At 41.2% G+C, this 23,444-nt stretch overlaps 1 protein-coding gene across 2 annotated transcripts in view; it reads left to right on the plus strand.

Moving 5' to 3' along the window:
• Positions 1-484: 484 nt before the first annotated feature.
• The window catches only part of GRIN2A (glutamate ionotropic receptor NMDA type subunit 2A), a 191,090-nt gene continuing 168,130 nt past the window's right edge, over positions 485-23,444 (plus strand). For both annotated transcript variants that reach the window (XM_055806634.1, XM_055806635.1), the window contains exons 1-3: positions 485-778; positions 1,605-1,830; positions 3,328-3,750. In XM_055806634.1, the coding sequence (XP_055662609.1) occupies positions 3,346-3,750 (405 nt within the window). In that variant the 5' untranslated portion in view covers positions 485-778; positions 1,605-1,830; positions 3,328-3,345. The remainder of the gene's footprint in view (positions 779-1,604; positions 1,831-3,327; positions 3,751-23,444) is intronic.

Raw genomic sequence — 23,444 nt, forward strand, 5'->3', positions numbered from 1 at the left:
CCGCCGCCCTCCTGCCCCACACCCGGTGCTGTCACTGTCCCCCCAGCTCTGACACCCCCTCCCCCGGCTGCCTGGGTCTGACTCATGCATGGTGCCTGTGGAAGCAGAACGGGGAGGGCGGGGGGGCGGTGGTTCAAAGAGGCCGCCACTGGTCTCGGTTTGACGAGGCGCCCGTGAGCTTCGCCCCTGCGGGGGCGGCGGTGCCGGGGCGGTGGAGCGGAGCGGGGGGCGGCGGTGCCGGGAGCGGAGCAGCGCGGAACGGAGCGCGGAGCGGAGCGCAGCCCGCAGCGGTGCGCAGGCGGCCCCCGCGCGGCGGCGCCGGGTGGATCCCGCTGCACCTCCGGGGGCCGGCGCCGCCAGTCCCCGCCGCTTCCAAGCAGCTGAGAGGAGCGCGGGGGCTGCGAGGCTGCCGGCCGGGGGAACTGCTGCAGCAATATTGCAATTGCACTTTAAATAGCACACACACACACACAGACACAAAAAAAAAAAAAAAAAAAAGAGAGGGGGGAGGAAAAGGAAAAAAAAAAGATGAAGACGCTTAAACGCCTCCTGCCAAAAGTAAAGAGCAAATCTCAGTTGCAATGGCTCTGCTAAAACTTGATCATGCGGGATTTCAAGCGATAGGGAGCTGCTGGGCTTGCATTTACTGCGGTGGGAACAAGTTGCAGGATGAAATCCAGGCGTTAAAGGACCTATTTTCCACTTCGTTGTTTGCAAAGGAATCTACTGAGATGACTTTGAGGATCTTTAAGCTGGAACTATGTGGAGGGAGCATGCAGTAAGTATTGCCCGTCGCCTTCCTGGCGAGCACTGCTGCGCGCCCGGGTACCGGGGCTGGGTGCGGGGTGCGGGGCTGCGGCCCCAGCGGCTCCGGCGGCTCCGTGCTTGGCGCTGGGCGCCCGCCGGCCCCGGGAGCGGGCAGGGGATGCCGCTGCCTGCCTGGGCCGCCGGCGTCCTACGGCTAACGGGGGCCGCCTGAAGTAGTGTCTTCATGCATACTGCTCGGAAACGGTGAATGGAAAATTAAAGCGATGCGAGCTCTTCGTGGAGGGAGCTGCTAGAGTGCGTCTCCCTGGCTTGCTTATGGTAAATTGAGAATGGATCCGTTCCGTTCCAAGATCAAGAAGAGCTTTATCCCGCAGCCATTTAGCAGTTTTACAGATTATGCGTGTTTTGAACCTGTCAAGCGAACTCCTGCCCTTGGCCATGTGAATTAGTTCGCTCCTGGCTGCTCTTCCCAGGCTGGGTGTCTCTTCCCTTAGAGCCCAGCCCGTGCATTTCTCCAGGAAGCAAACGGGCAGTTGGGAGCCCGGGATTTTCCTGACCTGGATAGGATGAGGGACGTTTCCCGGACGGCTGCGGGCTCAGGGATGCTGTTAAGAAAGAGCTTAAATTTATTTCTAAGTGAATGCAGGGGGCGGGGACGACGACGACGACGACTTTTGGGTCTAGGCACTTTATTTCGGTTCACACACCACAGGAGATGGAAACATTTTTTTCCCCTGACAAACCTGCAACCTGACTAACGGCTTCTCACCGTCTCCTCTTCTCTCCCCCGTTGTCCCCCCCCGCTCCCCCTGCCCCCCCCCCCGCCCCGTGTCCAGCCCCCCCCTGCCTGTCTCCCTGCCAGCGTAGCTGCCCTCCCGGGACGCGATGTCGCTCGCAGGCTGCGGCGGGGACCACGAGTGCGGCCAGCGGCGCGGAGGCCGCCCCTGAGCCCGGGCACCGAGGGGCGCGACATGCCCGCGGCCGCGGCATGCCCAGCACCAGCACCGGCACCGGCACCGGCAGCACCGGCACCCGCCGCCGCTCCGTCTCCTGAGGCGCTGGGTACGTGAGATGGCGCCTGCGGCCGCTAGGGGGCACCATCGCGCCGCCCGTCGCGGCTCGGGATGCCGGGGGCGCTCCCGGTGCGGCGCCGCGGGTTACGGGAGCCGCGCCGTGCTGGCTGCGGCCCGCGTTCTGCGCGTTGTGCGTAACTGTAATAACCGTTATTTCGCGGGCTCTGAGGGACGCTGAAGTGGCTTCGTCTCTGCGGGCATTTAGGTTTGTTTATTCCTACCGCTTTGCGGGCTACCTCTGATGCTGCAGCGGTGGGAGCCTGGCCCGCAGTGCCATGACCTCGGAAGCTCGGGGGCACTGATTTGTAGTTAAACGGTCTCTCGAGTGCTCATCTCCTTGTCTGCCCCGAAGGGAGGTGATGATACAGCAATCCCTTGTCTTGGTGTCTGTTTCAGCAGCAGATGATTCCGATTGATGATGGAGATAGGGCTGGTAGGGTGAGAGGGGAGATCTGAAAAATGCCGCCCCTGGCTGGACAGCCCAGCTAGTGTTCTCTGCATGCTGCTTTGCAGCAAGCTTGGCTTATGTGGCACAGGGACTCCCTTCTTGCAGCTAGCAGAGAGCCAGTTATGGGGGTGGAAATCCCCCGGGGCACACAAACAGGGAGATCTTGCGGAGTCAGACCTGCTCTCCCTCCTCTCCCTCCTTCACATAGTTCAGATCACTCTATGGCTCATGTCTCTCCCTGTCCTACTCTGTCTATATTCAGCCCCCTACAGAGATTCAGTGAAGACATGAAGTAAACCAATGCAGCGATGCTCATTTATGGAACACCCTCCCCTTCAACGCCAGTGACAACTTTCCGTCCGAGATCAGCAGTTCTGAGATGCTCAAGTGAATGCTGCGTAAGAGGAGGGAGAAGAATTAAGACAGAATATTGTGCTTCTGAATCTGTTCCAGAAATGCAGTAGACTCTGCTTGAGCAGCAGCTGTCTAGGAGAGATCTTCAGAAATAAACCAGCATGGTTCTGGGATGATGTGAGATGTATGGAGTGTATAGATCGGGCTTTCCAGCAGACTTCTGGCTCATTTCTCTCATTTTGAGCTAAAGCATCTCTTCTGGTTAGGTTGTGACTAAATTTTAAATAGACATGCAGGACAAAGGAAAATAGTTTTTTGTGCTTTGCCTGTTTTAGGACAGCAAGGTTAAAGAGGAGGTTGATAATGTCTTTTTTTAATTTATGCTAGTCATTTTAAATTTGTTGGCCACCCAGGAATTATTTTAATGGTTTTTCCTCTGAACTTGTGCTGCATTTTTTGTCTTGCTTGCGGAAGACCAGTTGTAATATTGTCATTGGCAAGCCGACTTTTTTAGGGGATATGAGAGGCTGGAATTGAAACTAAGGTGAAGAAAGCATTATAGAAAGCTGCTAAAGTTTGCATTGTGTCCAGAAGCATTCTGTTTAAAAACGTCATTGGAGATATATGGTGTATTTTTTTTCTCTTTGTTGTTTTTTTTTTCAACCAATGTGATCACTTTTGCAGGGGATAAAGCTGGCAAAGATGAGGAAAATTGGCTGTGCTCTCCTGGTACTCCAAGCTCTTCTGGCGCCTTTGGATCTTGTTTGTGGAGCAGAGAAAAGTTATCCCATCCTGAACATTGCAGTGATTCTGGGAAGGACCAAGTATATCACAGAGAGAGATATCAGAGCTCTCTGGACCAGGGAAATGTCAGCAGACCTGACTGTTGATGTCAATGTAGTGACCCTTCTGGTGAACCAGACTGACCCCAAGAGCATCATAACACACGTTTGTGACTTGATGTCAGGCACCAAGATCCATGGAGTGGTTTTTGGAGATGATACTGATCAGGAGGCAGTAGCTCAGATATTGGATTTTATTTCATCTCAGACTTCCATTCCAATTCTTGGAATTCATGGTGGGGCCTCCATGATAATGGCAGATAAGGTAGGAAAATTTATTAAAAGCTTTTACTAGTCTAGTGTATTTCACTGTGTTGGTATCTGGTTTGAATAATCACTACAAGCAGTTCAAAAAGGATGCTTCTAATTGTCTCTCTGTACTTTAGAAAAAAAAATTACATGGAGCAGTGCCCTTGTTGATCACTTATCAAATATTCTAAAATATTTCAGGGTTCATGCCTGAAGCTCAACTTTCTGTCCATTGTAAAAGCAGTCCTAAGGAAATTTTACTCTCCAGCACACTGAATGCTGGTCAGTTTAGAAATTTTACTATCAAATGACATATGGCTGTTAAAACAATCTCAAAATAGTAGGCCCATAAAATGATTTTAGGAATAAGATGTAAAATTATAAGCAGAAGTTCTGCAGTGCTTATAAGCAATAGCAAGCAATAGACATGAATATATTTGAGGACAATAGTAGTAATAGGACAATCATATTAAGCTGGACTTTTGTGATCTACTACAGTCTATAAATTAAGTAGTCTGGCAAACTTGAACCAGCTCTTGTATTCACTGTATGTATTAAATTAGATTTTTGTTAACTAGTTCCTTCCAATTTCCTGCTATAGTTAATGAGAATCCACAATCGGGTTGTCTGAACTCTGGAGATAATGACAAATCTTTTTGTTGGAAAACATCTCTGTGTAATCTGTTGTGAGACTGTGGAATGACAGAAGTGAGTCATGTACCCAGCTCATGTGTCTTAACATTATAACGTTTTTTAAAAAAAAACTTGCTAGCACTGCAGCGTTGATCTCATAAAGGGATCACTGCTGTTTCTGAACTAGGTGCTTAGCACCACACAGGTCTCTGCTCTCTGGCATGGGCTGCTCCTTGGCCTCAAAGTCCAAGGGAAGCTCCCACCGTGCTATGAAAGAGGATAGCTGAAGAGGGAGTGTATGAAGTCACTTACTGATTTTCCAGCACACAAGGCTTTTAAATGTTAATTGTATCTTTTTTTTTTTCCTGATATTTGTGCCCTTTAGGATTTCTTAGTCATTAAATAATGTTATTCCTTTTAAGTGGCTTTTGAATAGTACTTGGATAGTGAAGAATCCATTTTTAGAATCCATCTAAAAATGAAATGGTCCAGATAGGTTGTTGTTTCGTAACTTGAGGGGAAACAGAAGCAGAGAAGATGCAGTGTTTAGTTACAATGTCAGAATTGGCTTTGAACTTTTGGAACTTTTTACCTCTAGGAAAGACTTTTTCCAATGGGCTAAGTGCTCTGTGTCTCAGTATTTTAAATGGTCTTCCTTTAAAATGTGTGTCATACAAGGGGAGGACAGTGAGTGCTGACTTATAGCAGAGATTCTATAACAATGGCTTTGACATCTTGATTTATATGGAAAGATCATTACAGTCAATGCTACTATCTTAAATGTAATTGCAGTGACCAAGTTAGAGGCAGTTATTTCATGTGCTTTTAAATTACTGTAAAGATTTACCCATCTTCATAAAGTTGGCTTTATATATATTTAGGAATTTTATTTGATACGTATTTCACTCAAGTTGCTATGCCAGTATAAGAATATCTGAAGATCCCAGCGAGTGCTGAGTGACGAAACACTGGCAGAAACCCTTACCGAACTGACTTCATGCTCGGTAGCAGATACAGGATGTTGCTGACACAGATCTATAGATCTATTTTTTACTTCTATGTAGGAGCCTCTAGAAAGTTAGACTGTATTTTTCTTGTCTCAGTAAGTTAATACTATTTTTATTGTATGGTAATATTGTCATTGTTAGATCACCATCTTTGATTTCAGGGTTTATCAGTTTGCTAATAAAACATTTTGATGTTGAAATTTGGCTTCTAAGATTTCCACTTGGGAAATCAAAATTGTTCTTTTTTCTGTTAAGACAATCTAACAGAGCTGTCTCCAGTAGCTTGAATTGGCTGAAGGAATTGTTTGTGCCTATAACTAAAATTGCCTTGATTTTTAACTTGGCTTTTGCAATGTGCAATGTCTTGCAACTGGGTTTGGAACATTGCAGTAATGAGACTTCAATGTGTCACTCAATTAACCATTCATTTAGGAATGAATTCCTGGGAGTTGAAGGTGAAATTCACAGTGCTGTCATAAAGGCAGAGGAGATGAAGTCTGAGGGAGCAGGAGTGCAAATGTAAAATCTGTCTTCCAAGTCAGTGTCAGATTTTAGCTGAAACACATGGGTGTTGGCTACATTGTGAAGTTGTTCAGTGTTTGAAGTCTTCTGTTTTGTCTCATACATTGAGATGGCTGGATGTGCAAAGAAGGTGCTTGGTCCCACTCCCACTTCTGGATGTAGCAGTTTCATTTATGTCCTTATCATGTGGCTCTAAGAGATATTTTCCTGCTTTGGGGCATTATGCTGGCACTGTGTTTTAGACGACTTGTACTTCAAAATGTGTGTGTGTGTAGTACCTGTTTGTTTGTAGTCTACCAAGCACGGCTGACACAAAGGTGGCACAACAGTTTGGTGAAGGTGCCAGGTGGTTGTTTTATGGTGCTTAACTGTCCTGAACATGAACTTAACTGAAAGCACAGAAATTGAAGTCATCTATAATGCTCTGTACTGCTGAAGACTTTACTGGAATGACTCGGAGTAGATAAGTTTGCCATATTTTTTATGGCTAATAAACACTATGGTGATGTGAACCACACAAAAGAGCCACCTCTTTAAAAAACAAATTGGTTTAGGTTTCTAAATATGAGATATGCCCACATTTGGAGCATGCAGTGAATAATGCAGGACATACAGCTTTTGAAGTGCTGAGTCCCCATGCAAACATCTGCTGTGAACGGTATGTAGTTTAGACTGCCTCCTCCGTTGGCCCAGCTGGCTGCACTCTACTTCATTTTGGTTAAAGCTTGCCTGCACCAGCTGAGGAGATATGTTGCCTGATATAGACTATGAATATTGACAGACACGTGAAGCCAACAAAACTGGAATCTTTTCTGAACCTGGCTGATCTGCCTTCACCTGACATCTGCTGTCAAAACCCTACCAATAAACCAAAGTGACACTTCAGGATGGATCGTACCTACCTTCCCTGATCCCGACTCCTCTGTAGAGATACCCTTTGGACAGTGCCACGTGCTCTGTCTCCAGCTGAGTTTATCACCTGCTGTTGGCAGGAATTCTTCTGCCAATAAATGCTCCGTGGCTTTGATCGCCCATTCTGCTTTGAAAACATATTCAGATGTGGGATAGTCTACTGAAACAAGATGAGAATTGTCTGGGGCATCTGTGCCAACCTGCTGTGTATCAGCATCCCTTGGAGGATGCTGAAAACAGACTGGCTGTTTATTCATCTTGTATCTGTTGACATTTGAGTGATCTCAAACCAAACATTACTCGGGAACTGTTTCCTGACTTGAGCATTTGGTTTAAAACTTACCTGTGTTCGTTTCACCACATGCTATCATTATAATGATAATATTTGGGATACTTTTCTAAAATGGAACATCATGATTAGTTCTGTGACAACAATAAAACAACAAATTTCCTTCAGAAATGGGGAAAAAGCCCCTATGTATTATGAATATATACAGGAATACTTTGCATCTTTGAACGATACGGCTTTTGCATATTGAAAAACTAAGGCTTTTTTATCTTCTCATTAGAAATATTTCTGAAAGACATAACTTGAAGCATTTTATTGTTGTGGAAGTATGGACTGTTATAATACATAGCCAAATAGCATTCAAGGTGAGGGTAGTTTTCCAGAAGGGCTATTGAGAAGTGATCCTTCTTGAAACAGCTTTGGAAATTTTATGCAAAATCAATCTTTGCTTTTCCAAAAGGCAAGTACTTATATAGTTAAATTACAATTCTTCATTATTCTTTCTGATGATAATTTTGCCAATAAACACTTTTAATTGTTTAGTATAAAATCCTTTTGGCATATACCATCACTTTTGGATTTCTTTTTTTACACCCGTCCTCCTCCAAAATTGTAAATATAGAATTACAGAGCAATTGAAGTTAGAAGGGATCACTGGAAGTTGTCTAACCCAACCCCAGCTCAATGATAAGGTAACCTTAAAGTTAGATCAGATTGTCCAGTCAAGTTTTGAGTATCCTCATGGATGCAGATACCACAGCTTCTCTGGACAGTCTGTTCCAGTACTTAAACTTTCTCACCGTGCAAATACTTTTGTTATACCTCATTATAATTTCCCTCTGTACCGTGACCACAGGCTCTTGATCTTTTGCTTGAGTCCGACTTTTCTCTTGAGTCCAACTCTGTCTCTGTGTAGTTGTAGGTTGCAATTATACCAGCCCCTTCTCCGGGGCGAGGAGTTCCCTCGGCCTTTTCTTGCACCTCCTGCGCTCCAGTCCTTTGGACTCGCTCACGTCCTGTATAGGCGAACCCAAATCTGGACAGAGGACTGCAGGCGAGGACTCATAGGTACCAAAGAGAGGAACAATCCCTCCCCTCAAGCCTCTAACTGTGCTCTTGCTTGTGCAGCCTGGCTAGGCTTTATCCCTGGAAGGGTGCACTGCTGACACATGTTCAACTCACCTGTCAGCCCCCTCTGTATCCTACAGTGCTGCTGGGATATTTGTTAAGACATCAGACTACAAGTAGTGAGTGAAATTGTACTTTTAAATATTGTCCAATCTTTTGGTGCATATTTTTCAGGTATTTTACTGAAACACTTGCTGATGTTTGCATTACCTGTCATTTTCAGCTCACTATAGACATAGCTGGAATTGCTCTGTTTTTCCTCATTCCTGAGATATAAAAACCATACCACACTTGTGCAAACCAGAGCTCAGCCCGGCCTTGTAATTATGATGAGAGCACACCCAGACTCGCAGCTCTGGTACTGAGAATTTACTCCCTTACCCGTATACAACTTTGTACGCTGCTCTTAAGGTTCCTTGACACATCTTACAACTTCTTGGCCCTGTGTCCTCATACACAGTGATCATATGAAAACAAGTTAAAAAGCCCCAAAAGTTCAAAACCCACACTTCCCATTTGCCATACGCTTTAAAAATCATTATGATGAATGGGGGAAGGGTGTTGGGTTTGTTTTTTATTGTAGAGTCCTGTCTAGAAATCATACTTTGTAGAGTGTGCTCATCAATTTGCACGTTTTCCATATGCATTATGCAGATTTCTGTCCAGCTCATCTAGCTGGCCTGTAAAAGCAGTCCTGTATTTTTATAGAAAATCTAAATGTAGATTTTGTAACTTTTCCGTCCTGCCCTTACTGATAACTGATATTAACAAGTGTATGATACTATACTCCTGAGCATGATATTAACGTCGGCTTTGGCTGGTACTGCAACAGACTAGAAGATTCAACTAATTTAATAAATGCTTTAGTGCAAAAGTACCTGTATTCATGTAACTGGTGTTTTAGGTCTAGATACAGTAGGTTGTGCGATTCCATTGCACACAATACTTCCAGCTTCTGGCTCTTTTAAGAAGCAGTTGAATTTGACTTTCTGTCCTAGCTGTACCGATGTTGCTATGGGAAGCAAAACTTTCAGATAGTCTCATTTTTATTTTGAACTGCAACAAAAATGTAGGACTGACCTCCTTTTGCAAATCTGTTTACTTCACTCTATCCATAAAAGTCAATCTATATGTATCTTTTTAAAAAGAAAGTTGCCTTTACACATCCACAAGATTTTTAGAACCAGGCTCGTAATCTGTGGTTGTACCTTCCACGCACACATGCCATAATCACTATTATTAGATGGTTAAAAACATGTTTGAAATTTTCTTACTGAGGTGACTGAAGCGAGTGGATACAGTATCTTGTGCTTTTTTCCAACAGGAGCCAGTGCTCTGGGAGCACGAGGTGGTCATGATGCAGCACGGCAGTTCACTTTACTATTCTTGTGCTGTTATTGCTATGAGAAAGTAAAGCTTTAGCAGCGAGAGCTGCAGTGTTTGCTGCTTTCAGCTGTGTCTCAGAACTCGGAGGAGCATTATGTTAATAACATGAGCTTGCTTGCTTCTTTTCTAAAGGATTTTCCTGGGTATTTCTGAGGTGATTATATTATTCCTCATTCTCTTGCCTGCACAAAAAATTTCCCTTTAAATTTAGCAAAGGAAACCAGAGAGGATTTTTCTAGAATACTGTGAGAGTAGACTTGAACTGTCATTCTTGTGGAGTTGAAGGGATGGGTATTTGGTTTAATTTTCCAAAGTAGAAGGAAGATAGTTTTGAAGAGATTGGGAATTTCTGTAACTAGTAAGCAGATTGTAGGAAACTGAAATCTTCCAGAGTTTACTTTATTTTTGACATAGCTCAGGTGTGGGTAAGTTTGTATTTTTTTTAATTGCCTGAGTTGACACAGTTGCAGCTGAGCCCAGGGTGCAGGGTGGGATCCCATAAAATGCTGTTATTTAGGAGAGGAATGTTTGGCTTCACTTGGATGTAGTCATTTGCAGTAAGATCAATATGTTTTAATCTCAACGGTACTGTTTCATTTTTCTTCACACTGTCTCTTCTTACAGTCTTGACAATAGAAATCTATAAGTGTCTTTGTTTTGAGTAACAACATTTAAAAACTGCTAGTAAGTCACTGTTGTAGATCATCCACATAATCTTTCCAAACTATTGCCTGCCTATAGGTAATTATAGCAGACTCCTGAGCTGTAAAAGTAGGACACCAGACCTTCAGCATAATTTTCTGCTTGCAGACATTCCTGGTGGCACCTTTGGAATTTTTTTGCCCAAGGACATTCTCAAATATAAAATCCAAAATTACTCTCTTTAAGCTACAAAATAATAATAGACTATTATAAAGCACGTAATACATTTCTGGTGATCAGAATATACCTGGAGAACATACCTGAAAATATTCATCCTAATAAAATTATGCAGTGAAGAGAACGCAGAGGACCTTGATATCATGTCAAACACATTTTTCATGTTTCATCTATTAATTATTTTTGAGAGAATGCTTAGATTATTTGAATAGACAGTTTAATAGTGTGTTTAATTTGTCACTTACTTGAGCTAACAATTTAATGTGACAAATTTCTTTATAATTTTTTTGGACTTACTTGGAAGATATCTGGGGTAGATCTGCATTCATCAGTGATGGTACAAAGAGCTTTGTATAGATGAACAGAGAAACTTTGAAGTCCAGAACTATTTCTATTTGTTAGAAATTTGTGGTCATCTGGGCTAGCTTTGCATGTACTTTTTCCTTCCCCTCTTCCCTCTTCCCCCTTCCTCTTCTTCCTCTGCCTCATCTCTTTCCTGGAGGTATTAAGCTGTGTGGATTTTACTGAGGGACCCCAGCCTGGATTGTCCCTACACCATCTGTCACCATACTGTTTGTTTAAATCCTTGAGATGTTTTCTTTTATACTTTACTGAAATAAATAAATAAAACTGTAGTAGCATCATTGACTATTTATATTAGATTTAGACTTAATGTCCTTAGGACAAAAAACCTGTGCTTGTATTTGAGGTGCATAACCAAGATGCACAGCTTATAAAAATGGACATGGTTTAATTCTTCCAGTGCAGAGCTCCTGTTACGCTGCACATTCACCCTCCAACCAAGGGCCCCTCTGGCTCCTCAAGATGGAGACTTAGCTGGGAGTCTCGTGGCCTCAGAGAGACAGTGCTGCTCATGGATTATGCTCGGGTGTCCCCATTATCTCTAGGAAAAGGTTTTATGCATTTGTGTAAATGCATGGCAGATAGCGAGCATTTCTTTTCTTTGTATTTGCACTCAAAGAAGCTGTGCTGGAAGGCCCACGGTGATGCATGATCCTGTAATCTGGGAGTGGGTATTTTGGGTCAGGGAAAAGCGGAGACTCACAGGCTCTATGTGAGACTGGACCTGGAAATAAGATTGGTATAGAAGGGGGAATATTTCAGCAGAAATTAAAGTGTGTAGAAGAAATGTAATGTAAAACTACTATCACCAACAGGAAACCGAGCTTATTTCCTGATATGCAGACGAGATATTCCAAGTTGCAGTTGGAAGTTACTTGGTGTTCGGCAGCTGCAAGTTTGTGGCCTGCAGTTAATTTCTCACCTTTCACCCTCTACTTTCCATACACATGAAGCTTTAGTGATCAAAAAGCCTGACTATTTGGAAGGAGAAGGAGGGCTGAGATGTACAAGTCCTGTCTTATTTAGGGAACAGTAAAATTCCTCTGAAGAAATGTCTGTGCCTTCTGCGACTCAGGCATTAGGGTTCCATTGTTGCCTACTGGGGTGGACTGAAGAGTACACAGCGTTCCTTGATCAACCTCTGTGACTGAGTCAAATCTTTTGAAAAAGCAAGTTTCCAGTCTGAATTTGTGACTAAGGCTTTGTTTGAATACTGACTCTTTAAACTTCACATGCAGATTAAAGAAATCATTCATAAATGTATACATCAAGACAGTTTGTGCAATCCATTTCTACTCGCCTCTTCTCCTCAGGAGCCAGAGACTGAACTAAAACTGACCTAGGAAATCCAGCAACAGATCTGAGGTCATAAACTGATCCTAAACTTCTAGAGCATGGGCAACAATGAAATGTCTCCATTTCATTGTACATTTATAGGACAGAGAATGCTTAGCAAGGTTAACCTGTATTTGGACAGGGGCAAATTCAAAGCAAAAGTACAGCCCTTTTTGGCTTTTATACACCAAGAAGCACATTGGAGGGCTCTGAATGAGATTTTATTAAAACACTGTAATCTGCATACAGCTCCAAAATTACTTCCATTTCTTTTGGAAGTCATGTTTTGTTTCATATTTAGGCATGATCAGGTCTGAGAAAGCTAGGTCTGGTGTGATTTTTTTTTTTAGTATACATGCAGATTCTTCTTCCTGTTTGCTTCAAGATTCCCTTGCTGAAGATGGAGAGGAAGAGTGAGATAATAACAGGTTGTCATCTTCATGCTTTTAATATTTTTCTTCAAGTACATTGATTTACCTACTCCTTAGGATGGACCCTACACATAATAGTAGTTTGGTGTACTGGATTGGCTGATGATAGTATAATTTCCCAGTAGAAGCACATACACCCATCTTTGAGTAGACTGCATGTAGTAGTTTTTTTCAGATTGAGACCATACACCTTTCAACTTTAAAATAATGTATCCCTTAATCTGAGTTTTGAGTAAGCTGTCATGGGGAGGTGCTTCGTTACCAGATGACTCTTCAGCCACTGTTTTAGGCTTTCTACCTCCATTATAGTTTGGTGAAAGTAATTTCTTTTTAGCCTTTAATGAAGACAGGCTGGACTGTTTCCTTGTCACAAGTTACCTGCTGCAGCATGACTGAGAGCACCAGTGCTGGTCTTGCTCCACGGCCTCTGCTCTGTGTGTGTAACTACTATAGCCTGCCTTTTGTGCATCTCAGAGCACGGTAGAAATATGTTTCAAGGGATTGCTGGGTGGGAAGCTGCTTACCTGTTCCTTTCATTTCCTTTTCTTGACAGTGAATGGCTTTTTTTTTTTTTTTTTTTTTTTGTGTCCTAACTTCTGGTTCAAGATTTCTGCTTGCGTTTTTGCTAATACAAAGTTCTGTCCAATTGTGCTGACCAGTTTACCTCTCCATGTGACTAGAGTTAACAATGGGACTACTTTGTTTTCACTACATTGATTTTGTGTCTAGTGGAAACACACTGCATATGCAGAACCACTATGAAAGAGAAGAGAGGCAGGGATTTTATAGCCATCTTCAGCTCAACACAATTTACAACACAATTAGGAACAACAGTTAGAATAAACAGAAAATAGAATTAAGGTAATCTGTTCTAAGTGAGTGACATTCCTGTAATGAGTTGCTTTTAGGAGTTACAGAAACACATAATTACCAGACAAATTACATGTTATTTTTTGTGTGTGAGGCCAAGGGTAAATTGTCGGCAGAGGCATCAGAGCTATATGAAGTACATAATTGGGACGAGATAAGGCTTGAATTCATCATGAGAAAACAGATGCAAAGACTGTAGAAAGTGTGTTCTATTCTGAATTCATCATAAGAAAACAGATGCAAAAACTCTAGAAAGTGTGCTCTGTTCAAGTACCATTTAGGGTGGACTGGTTTATTTTCAATAGTCACATTATCTTTGTAATAAATAAGCTAGGTCTGTCCTTTGTTTTGTTTTGATCTGTTTGCTATCCCTTTCTGTCTCCTTTCTCCATCTGCATTTTAACTCTTGTTATCTGCAGAAAGGCTGAAAATTCCTGTTGTGTAATCTGGTTTGTAGTGAAAAATGTGGATGACTCCAAAGCTTAGAGTGGAAAACATTAAGCCCTGTTACTTAACTGTGTAACAGCAAAGTGGTACAGAAGTTGTGAAAAGAAGCATTTGCTTCCCTTGCTTGCTCTTAGACTGCATTTTTCTTATCCAGTCCGTTCTGTATGCAAATCTCCTTCCACCAAAGAGCTGCTTCCAAACACCCTCCTGTTATGCTGTCTTCATTTGCATCCCATCTATTTGCTGTGCTAATTTACACTTGGCTGTCACCCTAGTGTTAGAGGTAGAGCAGGTGTTTTTTTTTTGTGGTTCGTTTGTTTGGTGGGGGTTTTTTTGGTTGGTTTTTTTTTCCCGTGTTTTTGTTTTTTCCCATTTGTTGCTTTAGTTCACTTCTGGCAGAAGCAAGGCTGGCTAAGAGAGAATGTACCTCTCAGCTTAAAATTGTGTGTCCCTTAATGTACTGGGACTCTTTCAGTGTACACAGAGCAAAGATGATAGTTGTGCTAAAATAAGATTAATTGAAGAAAATAAAAATTCTTTGGAATCCCAAGAAAGTAAAAACTGTTACGAATTTAAGCCAAACTTATTTTATTTAATAAGCAGAAAATAGAGAAAGAATGAGAAACTAAACCAGGTGAGCTAAGGTAATATTGGTGGAGAGCTGAGGTGGTAATAAGCCAGCAACAGAAATTGTTGATGAAAGTGGTCTACTTGTGAAGAAAGGAGTATAAGAAAACCAAAAATATTCAAAACATCGAACAGTTTTCATCTCAGTATCTCTTCAGGTTCTCTGGCCTTGGAATTTTGGGCAATTCTTCTCCTGCCCTAATGGATTTCTTCTATATTCATTGACTAGCTTTACATACTCATATAGGGTACATTTGCTTTTCCTGGTGCAATGTAGGGAGTCCAGGATGTAGTTAAGTATCTGAAAACTGATGTATTGGATCTGCATGTTTCTCTTCTAATGTAATTTAAAATTTCCCTGCTGCTTTTATTTTTGCCCTATAGTATAATCTCTGGGACAGGGCCAGTCTATAGGCTTCCCTAAATATACAACCCTCCCATTAATTCGCTATGCACTTGGCTGGCTAATGTGTGCAGCACTGATGTCCTGCTATGAAAAACTCCATTTCTACATAAAGTGAAAATATTTTTTAATAATTCTCTGATTTGTAGTAATAGACATACTTTTTTGTATGTGTGTTTGTTCACTCTGTTCAGGTGTTTTGTGGGGGTGCCTACTGCTTTGGATTTCTAGGAACTGGCATTTGAAAGTATATTTATGATTCCCTTTTATAATTGATTTTCAATCCCATTAATCTGAATTTCTGATCTCCTGTTAGGGGCTTCAGAATACTTGGGGACAGGACAGACTGACAGCATGTATGAAAGTAAATTGCTTTCCACAGTGTTGGTTGGCTCGCTGATTCTGCAGTCTTCCCTGTATGTGAATGTGTTTCATTCTTGCTTTAAAAATATCATTCTGAGACTCATGTTTACTGGCACTTATAACTTAAATTATAGTTATATGCACAGAGCAAAGTTACATATTGTGAAATACATAAATGCTGACGTTGTCTAAATGACTGGTTGTATCATGAGCAATGTCTTCAGAGACCAGAGCATAGGAAAGTGTCAGACAAGGGTAGTTTTGGCTCTTTGCAGGGTAAGCTCACTTGTGGAAGGAAACATACAAGTTTACAAGATTTCTGCTCCCCCCTCTTCAGGTTTGCTAAAGGCAACAAATGGTAGCTATTTCCAGATATACTCATTCTGTCATTTTTCCAGGCTTAACAGTTTTTAAAGTTGTCACATGTTTTCCTTTTCTAACCTTTTCCAGGACACAGGCTTCTGGCTACAATCTCTTTCACTTTCCTTTTGTTCTTTACTATCCATCACCATTTTATAGTGTAAAAGTTACTGGAGTATTTCCAATGATCAGTGAATAAGTGAAATGATACTAAACAGCTGACTTAAGACAGGTGTAAATGATAAAATAATCTTCACATTTAAAGTATTCTGAACAGCTGCTCACTAGCTTCTCAGTATATACAAATATTTTCAGATTCCCAATTTCTCATAGAAAACACATCCCATGGTCTCTGAACTAAAATTTAAATAAACATGTGGGAAGTTTATGTGGGAGCCAGCTGTCACCTGCAGCATGTGTGCCTTTAATGGTCATTGAAATCCTTACCAATCTTTTTTGTGTGCTTGCTTAAGTTGTTTTCTTTCTGTTTAAGTGTGTTTCCTTGTATGAGATGACTGGCTTGAAAGGAGCTGTTTTGTGATTTACCTTTCTCACCGTATGTGGTGGAGATCTTAAACCAGTGAGTTATTTAATCCAATAATAAAATTTAACAGCCCAGCTCAGTTATCCTTATTCCACTGTAAGTCCCATTGATTTGTTAAGTTGCAGGGGACACCTCAGTGGACACTGTCTGAAAGCAGTGGAAGACTTAAGCCAAAATAGGAATGAATGTTGCTTATTTCCCACCCTTTACTGCTTTTTTTTTTTTTTTTTTTTGCTGTCTATTAATCAAGTTATAGAAACACAAAACTTAGTTTTAAATAACTTGTGCAGAAAACAATTCTCTAGATAAACAAAGGAACTTCTAAATGCTGAGGAGTGTACTTGAACTAGGAAAAGATAGCTTCCAGGCTTAGAGCATCCAGCTCATGTACGAGTCCCCCACGGAAAGCAGAAATCCAGCTTGTGGGATCCTGGCTGCAGCATGATTAATTTCATTGTGAAGTAAAGGACAAGGAGCAAGTTCAAAGTAAGCAAATACTTGAAATACTTAGTTCTTTAATGCCTACTTTAATGCTTTTCCTGAAGATTTGAATGTTGCAATGTAAAGAGAACGTGGAGGGGTTTTTGCCTTTCTATAAGGGGCTTACTATGTTCTTTATATAAAATGCATGAAGATGCAGATGTAGCCTCTTAATATCTGAGGTGGAAAGTCCAAGCAACACATTAAGGCATATTCTACTTAAAAGAGCAGCCTCTAGTTAAAGGAATGATTTGTTATGTTAAGGGCTATGTTATGTTAAGTACTTGAGGTGCTCTCTTTCAAATGATTTGCTGGGCTGCTGGTGAAACATCTTGGTGACGTGCTACCTGGTTTTACTTAAGTTAAACCTGATATTCTATTTAAACTTCATTTTGGTAATCAGATTTTTGTCTTACCAGGTCACTTTAAGGCTTCATTTACATGTTTGACCCAGTTAAAATCTCTGTTATTTAAACAGCTTTTCTGATTCAGCTCAGATGGTGGTATATTTTCCTTCTTATCAAGCATTCTAGTGTCATATATATATATAAAAATGCCCACCAACGAAAAGCAAACAACATTCTCCCTCCCTTAGCTTTTTTTAAAACCACATATGTACAATAAGTCTGACTCCCTATTGAGCTGGTTTAATCATTTGTTTTTCCATCTGCAGAAAGCCAGTTCCCAAAGTAACTTCAAAGAGCCTTGCCTGAGTAAAAGCTCGCTGCTTTGGAGCAACGAAGATTACAGAAATACACTTATGCAACAGCTTGAAACTTCTGGCACTCTTGGTGTGGAGGCTACAGCTGAATATTTACCTCTGTTGTTCTGTTACTGTAGACCTTAAATGTTTGTAACTGAAAGTTTTACTGCCACTTTGCTTTTGCCTCCCCCGGTAATTGTGTGCAGTGTGATGTGTTGCACGAGTGCATGGACATGACATTTGTAGGCTCAAGGGGAGCACTGGCTTTCTGGGTCATGAGGTGGTCTCACATGTAACTTCACCAAGAAAACAGCCATAAACTTCAGGCTTGGCGTAAATTTCCTATAGGCAAGTCTGAAGACTTGCAGCAGAAAATACAGGGTATTTGTTGTATTTTAGATTTAATCCAACCTGATTTGTGCAGGCTTTAATCAAATGATGAAGAAGCTTCAGTTGAACTGGCTCATAGGAGAGTGGTATCTTCCCTTCTTAATTTTTAAAATTTTCTATGTTGACATGTGTAATCTCTCAGCTTGCTAAAAATAAAAGCAATCCCTTGCCCAATACAGATAAATAAATGAGGTAAATATTTTATATCTAATGGGTATGTCACGTTTTTGAGTACAGTAACAAATTGCCACTAGGGTGTTTGTGAAAATCTGCTTCAGAAAACTGCAATGGAAGTAATTGTCTTTTCTTCTGTGGTCTTCCTAACTGGAGGTTGTGCCTTAGTCATAACATTCCAGCCCAGCAGTTATCATTATTGTTTTGGAGAAATGCTGATTTTTTTTCTTCTCTTTTTTTTTTTTTGACAAAACTCTTGTCTGAAAATCAGCGTGTCTGGGCCTTGTCCCAAATTAATTTCCTGTGGAGAGAAGGGCTATGAATTTGGTCTCAGTACAATGACTCTTCTGGATTATAATATCTGTCAGTAGAAATGCACTGCTTTGATTTTAACTGAAGCTATTTCAGATCTTAATTTTTGGCTTAATTGAATCCTTACCACAAGCAAATCTAATTCTGGCATACTATTTCAGCTGCAGACTTTCATTTCTGACGAAGGATTGGAAGGATTAACCCAGATTTTAGTAGTTCTCTCCATGACTGGATGGATAGGATTAAAATATCTGTGCTGCTCATTGTGGCTCTTTATTCCAGTTTTTGAATATTGGTTATGTCTGTTGACCGAGACTGGAAGTTTTCTGAGAATAAGAGTACAGCTAAAGGACAGTATGTTGAGTTCACTGGATTGCATTGTATTTCCATTTAAAAAAAACTGAACAGGACTGCTATATATAGTTTAGCATATTCTAGATTAATTTTGTGGTTTGCAGTAGTAATAAATTTATCATCTTTGAGACACTGTAAAAATAGATATTTTAGAAAAAAACAGAAGGGTGAAACAAGAATGCAGTAAGTTTAATAGGACCAAAGTGTAACATCTTGCTAAGAACTGGTTGCATGCAACAAATTTTTCTGGGCCAGAAGCTGGGAGGGTGTTCCTATATTTGTTCTGTTACTGTTGCTATTAGAAATAGAGAGTTTTACTCCACTATGCAGGAAATGGAGTAACTTCTGGAATATTGTCTGCTCTTAGTCTCCCACATTCTAAAAATCCCTGGTTAATCTTGTAGTGGGTTTAGAAATCAGTTACTTCAGTGACTGGGGAATGGAAAGTCTCACCTGCAGATGAGGTGAGTTGGTTTTCCTTCATCTAGTAAAAACCGGCCTGAGAGGGGAGTATGGTAGCTGGATACAGGATGAAGAAAAGTTGATTTAACAACATAAAATGAGTTGATAGGGGGGATGAAACTAAGGTGAGCACCATTTGGGTGGGAAGTTGAAAGTAGTGAATAGTATTTAGAAGGAAAATTAGTAAGTTAAGAGTGGCAAGAAGCCAGTTAGTGTTATGGAAACTGGCCAATGGATGAAGAAAGATGAGGACTTGCAGCATGAAGTTCTTCCCAATCCTACAGTCTTATTTGCATTTATGAAAAGCTTGAGATAACCATACAATACCATAATAAGATTGTCTCCAAATCTAGCCAGGCTTATATAAATGCTAGATTTGACACAGATGAAGTGGGATGGATAGAATCCAGATGTAGAGCTGATCAGAAAGTCAAGGACTGTGCTTCTCAGCCTTGGAAAGACAGACTGGCCTTGGGATCCTTGTAAGAATATAGCAAACTATGTTCTGAGAATTTCTAAGGTCTCAGCTCCTAGACAAGGATATACTTATTTCCTGGGGAAATGTTAATTTTACCTTTTTATTTTAAGTAGGAGAATTTATGACTATTCTTTGGGTATTTCTGCCTTTTTTTTTATACTACTCTCTTGTGCTTCAGGCGGCATCGGAATTCTCAAGAAAGATGTGATGAAGACATACTCTTGACTTGGAAAAACAGTGCTGTTTTCTGCATGTCATCCCGTTTTATTAGGGAAAAAGAGAACCTTTTAACAGCCATGAGCTGCATGGTTGAGAGGTTACAGTATTCATAATGGTGAAAGTCTTGTGAGTTCTGGTGCCTAGTCTCACCATAGTCTGCTCATGACGTTGCTTGCACATCAGACATGTTATGGAGTGGTTTACATTACATAAATATGTGGGGAGTCTGGGTCGCAGTTGCAGCTGGACACCCGAAAGCTTTTAATGGCTGTGCTGGACATTCATTGCTATTCTGTGGATTGAAGACAGAGGTGGGACTGACATGAGAAAATATGATTTATTTTTTTTTATTGATTTGATTGATGGAAAAATCTACATAATTATGTAAAAATCACATCCCCACTGTGTTTTTTCCAGTAGCTGAGTGGCATTGTTTTTCTTTAGAAAACCAAGCCATTAGTAGCCTGTTTGCATGAATACATTCCACAGGATGCTTTTGATTTTGTTCTATTTAGTTTGTGTTACATAGGCATGTAGAAGCCAATCATAAATGGTTCACGTTTTTCATGTTCCTGCAGATTACCAGATTCAACAAGTTCCTCACTCCTATCCAATTGCTTCTGGCTATTATCAGTTACTGTGATAATTTCTTCCAAAGATTTTAAGTCTATGACCTCCAAATCCCAAGAGGGCTTAATATGTTCAAATAAGTGTTTTCGGGCTCAAGTCTGTGGAGGTATTTCAGTCTCTGTAAATAATCAGGAGTTCTAGACCAACCAACCACCTTTGGCACTGAGAATTGACTTCTGAATATGCTGGCTCTCATTCAAAAGTTTGGTTCATAGAGCAAAATCTGTTAGTTCTTTCTTGTGCTCTAGGAAAAGGGTTTCTAGTGAGTGCCATGACAAGCAGCGAATAGGTCATGTGCCTTGAGCTAATACGTGCGTAGTGAATGTAGAGAGGTAATGACAGTGTAATTATTGTAGGTAGCCAGGTCAAGGAAGTAGAAATTCTTGTAGAAGTACAATGATTTATTTTAAGTGAGGGAGAAAAACTGGTGGAACCATGTCTGAACAGATGTAGGAGAACTGCATTTCTTCATATCTGGAGAAGGATATACTTTTTTAAAAGCAATCTCGATAAGCGTACAGATAAGTATTTTTCTGGATTTTAGGCACTTTGCATTTCTTTTCAGGGTACTGGCCCCAATCCCTTGTCCAGCCCCACTTTGTTGGTGTTACTTCACTCCTGACATCTGGAGCAAACCATTTCCCTCCAGGCAGAAACCTGAGCATGAGAGGTAGGAGAGGTTGCTCTCGAGGGTGCACTGCTTGCAGATGTGTGTGAAGTGGATCTGCTCCCACTGGCACAAGGAGAGCACAGCCCTGGACCTGGGGGCCAGCGTTTGCCCTGTGCTCAAGAGCAGCAGTAATGCAGATGGTGCCACTTCTGTCTGGGGCTGACTTAAGCTGAGAGAAAGAGTTTCAAAGGCTCTGTGAGACAGAGAATGAGACCTAGAGATATTGATAAATAGCCTTTTAAACTTGGAAAATCTTTCTGTTTGGCTGTTTCCTCTAGGCTACTGTGTTTTTCTACACAACTGACCCGAGGAACTGATGATTTCAGGTGTCTGCTCACAGAGCTTACACAGTCTGCAGCTGTGAAGGGTTCCTCAGAGAGAGCATACTTTGTCTGGCCTTGTTGAGCAATTGGAAATGAGTGTTACTATCACTGAGAATTTGATTTTACTATTGAATAACTCTTGAAAAAAGCTACAGAAGGTAATGCATTTCAGACTCCATAATTTTTGTGCAGGTTCAAGCTGGCTAAGGATGTATTCTCTGTACCCGAGAGAGGCTTTGCTCCAAGTGCACGACATGATATACATATACAGCAGAACATTAGCAAAGGAAGACTGTAAAAACATTAGTTATGCTGCATTATTTTTATGCCATTCTGTGTGGCTGTGTTTAAAGAACTTAAAGGGTGTCCTTGCAGGAATGGAATACTCTTCCTAAAATACTTTAATGAAACGGCCAAAGTGTTTACTGGTAATTTACTGGAGAGTGACTGGAGAGGAAGGTTAAAGTGATGTGCTAATGAATGCTACATATGGTCTGCAATGCATGGTTAGTACTGTTTATAAATATTTTTTTGCACCAAAAAAGGCTGAACAGCAAATCAGATAAAATTCTCTTTCAAAGTGACAAAGCCTGTTTCTTCCCTCAAGCAATTCAGACTTCTTCCAGAGTTCATTAATACTGGAATTATCATAATCTGTTTACCTCTTACAGCTGTTTCATTTTCAGGGACCTGCAGAAGCCAATTATTTTGTGATAAAGTGCTTATTAATAGAAAATATGTGGCCATGTGGAAAGGACAGTGCAGGTGTAAAAAAAAGAGCTTCAGAAACTCTAAGACACTCCTAGTTGTGCTTTTGGGAGAAAATAAGAAGAAAGTCAGAGAAGAATCCTTGGTTTTACTGTTTTGTGTTTGTGTGATAGTCCTTGCATTCTTGCAGTGGGAGTGAGGTAAAAAGGATACATCTCGCTTGGAAAAAGAACACAGCTGCATGCTCCATTTGTACTCACGTCATTAAATAAAGCCGTATGAAGTGCTGGAGAAAGTTAGTGTAGTTTTGTGAATTCCTTGTCCAGGCACAAGTTCATGCATTTAATTTTGAAGTACTTGGCTTAATTTCTGAGTTAGCAAACCAAATATCACTATAGCGTTTCCATTTTCCCTGACTTACCTAACAGAAGAGTGTGTGCAGAGTCATGAAAGAAAGTTGTGTTTCTTTCCAAGAGCCAAAACTCTTGGAACTGCCTCTGTTCCATGTGCACCAACAAAGCCAGTTCCTCTCAGTACTCGCAAATTTATTCCCAGAATGAATCTGCAGGGCAGTTGGTATATTTCTGCTTGGGGTGTTTTTGTTATAAGAGTTCTACCTCTCCACATGATCTTGAACCCACATGTGATTTTCCTCATAAAAGTCGTTCTAATGACATGGTAATAATTACTTCTATAATATTATGGTTCCCCTGATTCTTACAAACATGCTATTGGGAATTCCTTCACCATTTTGGATTTTCTTCTTTTTTTCGCCCCTTGTTTCCTTTAATCAGTTCAGGTTTAGGTTTTTGATTTTGAGAGGACCACTATCTGCTTTCAATTTCATGTTCTTCATATCAGTTGTGTCTTGATTCCCCTCTTCTTCCTCCGTGCTACCATTGTCTTTGTGTTTTAGACCCACTCTTGCTGCAGATACACGGAGAGCTTTGGAAAGGTATTTTGAGTTTGTCTTTTACATTCCTTTGCTCCTTTGCTGCATCTGGTCTAGTCTGGCTGGCACACAGAAGCCCTCAGGGTGCCAGCTGAGTTGCCTATGGTCTGCCTCTGATAAAAGTGAGAGTTGGCCTCCTGCCTCAGTTTCATTGGAAATACCTTGGAATGGCAGCTGTGCTTTGTGTGCTGTTTTGGATAGAAAATCTGCAGAATTCACCATGTGCATTTTCCAAAGTGAAGATCAACATGCTGCAGAGAGCAAAGCAATAAGAAACATCTAACAAGTCAGCAAATGAACAGTCTAGTCTCTTTTGTTCAATGACAATTTTTGGGAAAAAAACAACCCACCAACCA

The sequence above is a fragment of the Falco peregrinus genome, chromosome 5, assembly GCF_023634155.1.
Source record: "Falco peregrinus isolate bFalPer1 chromosome 5, bFalPer1.pri, whole genome shotgun sequence".
Classification (NCBI taxonomy): Eukaryota; Metazoa; Chordata; class Aves; order Falconiformes; family Falconidae; genus Falco; species Falco peregrinus.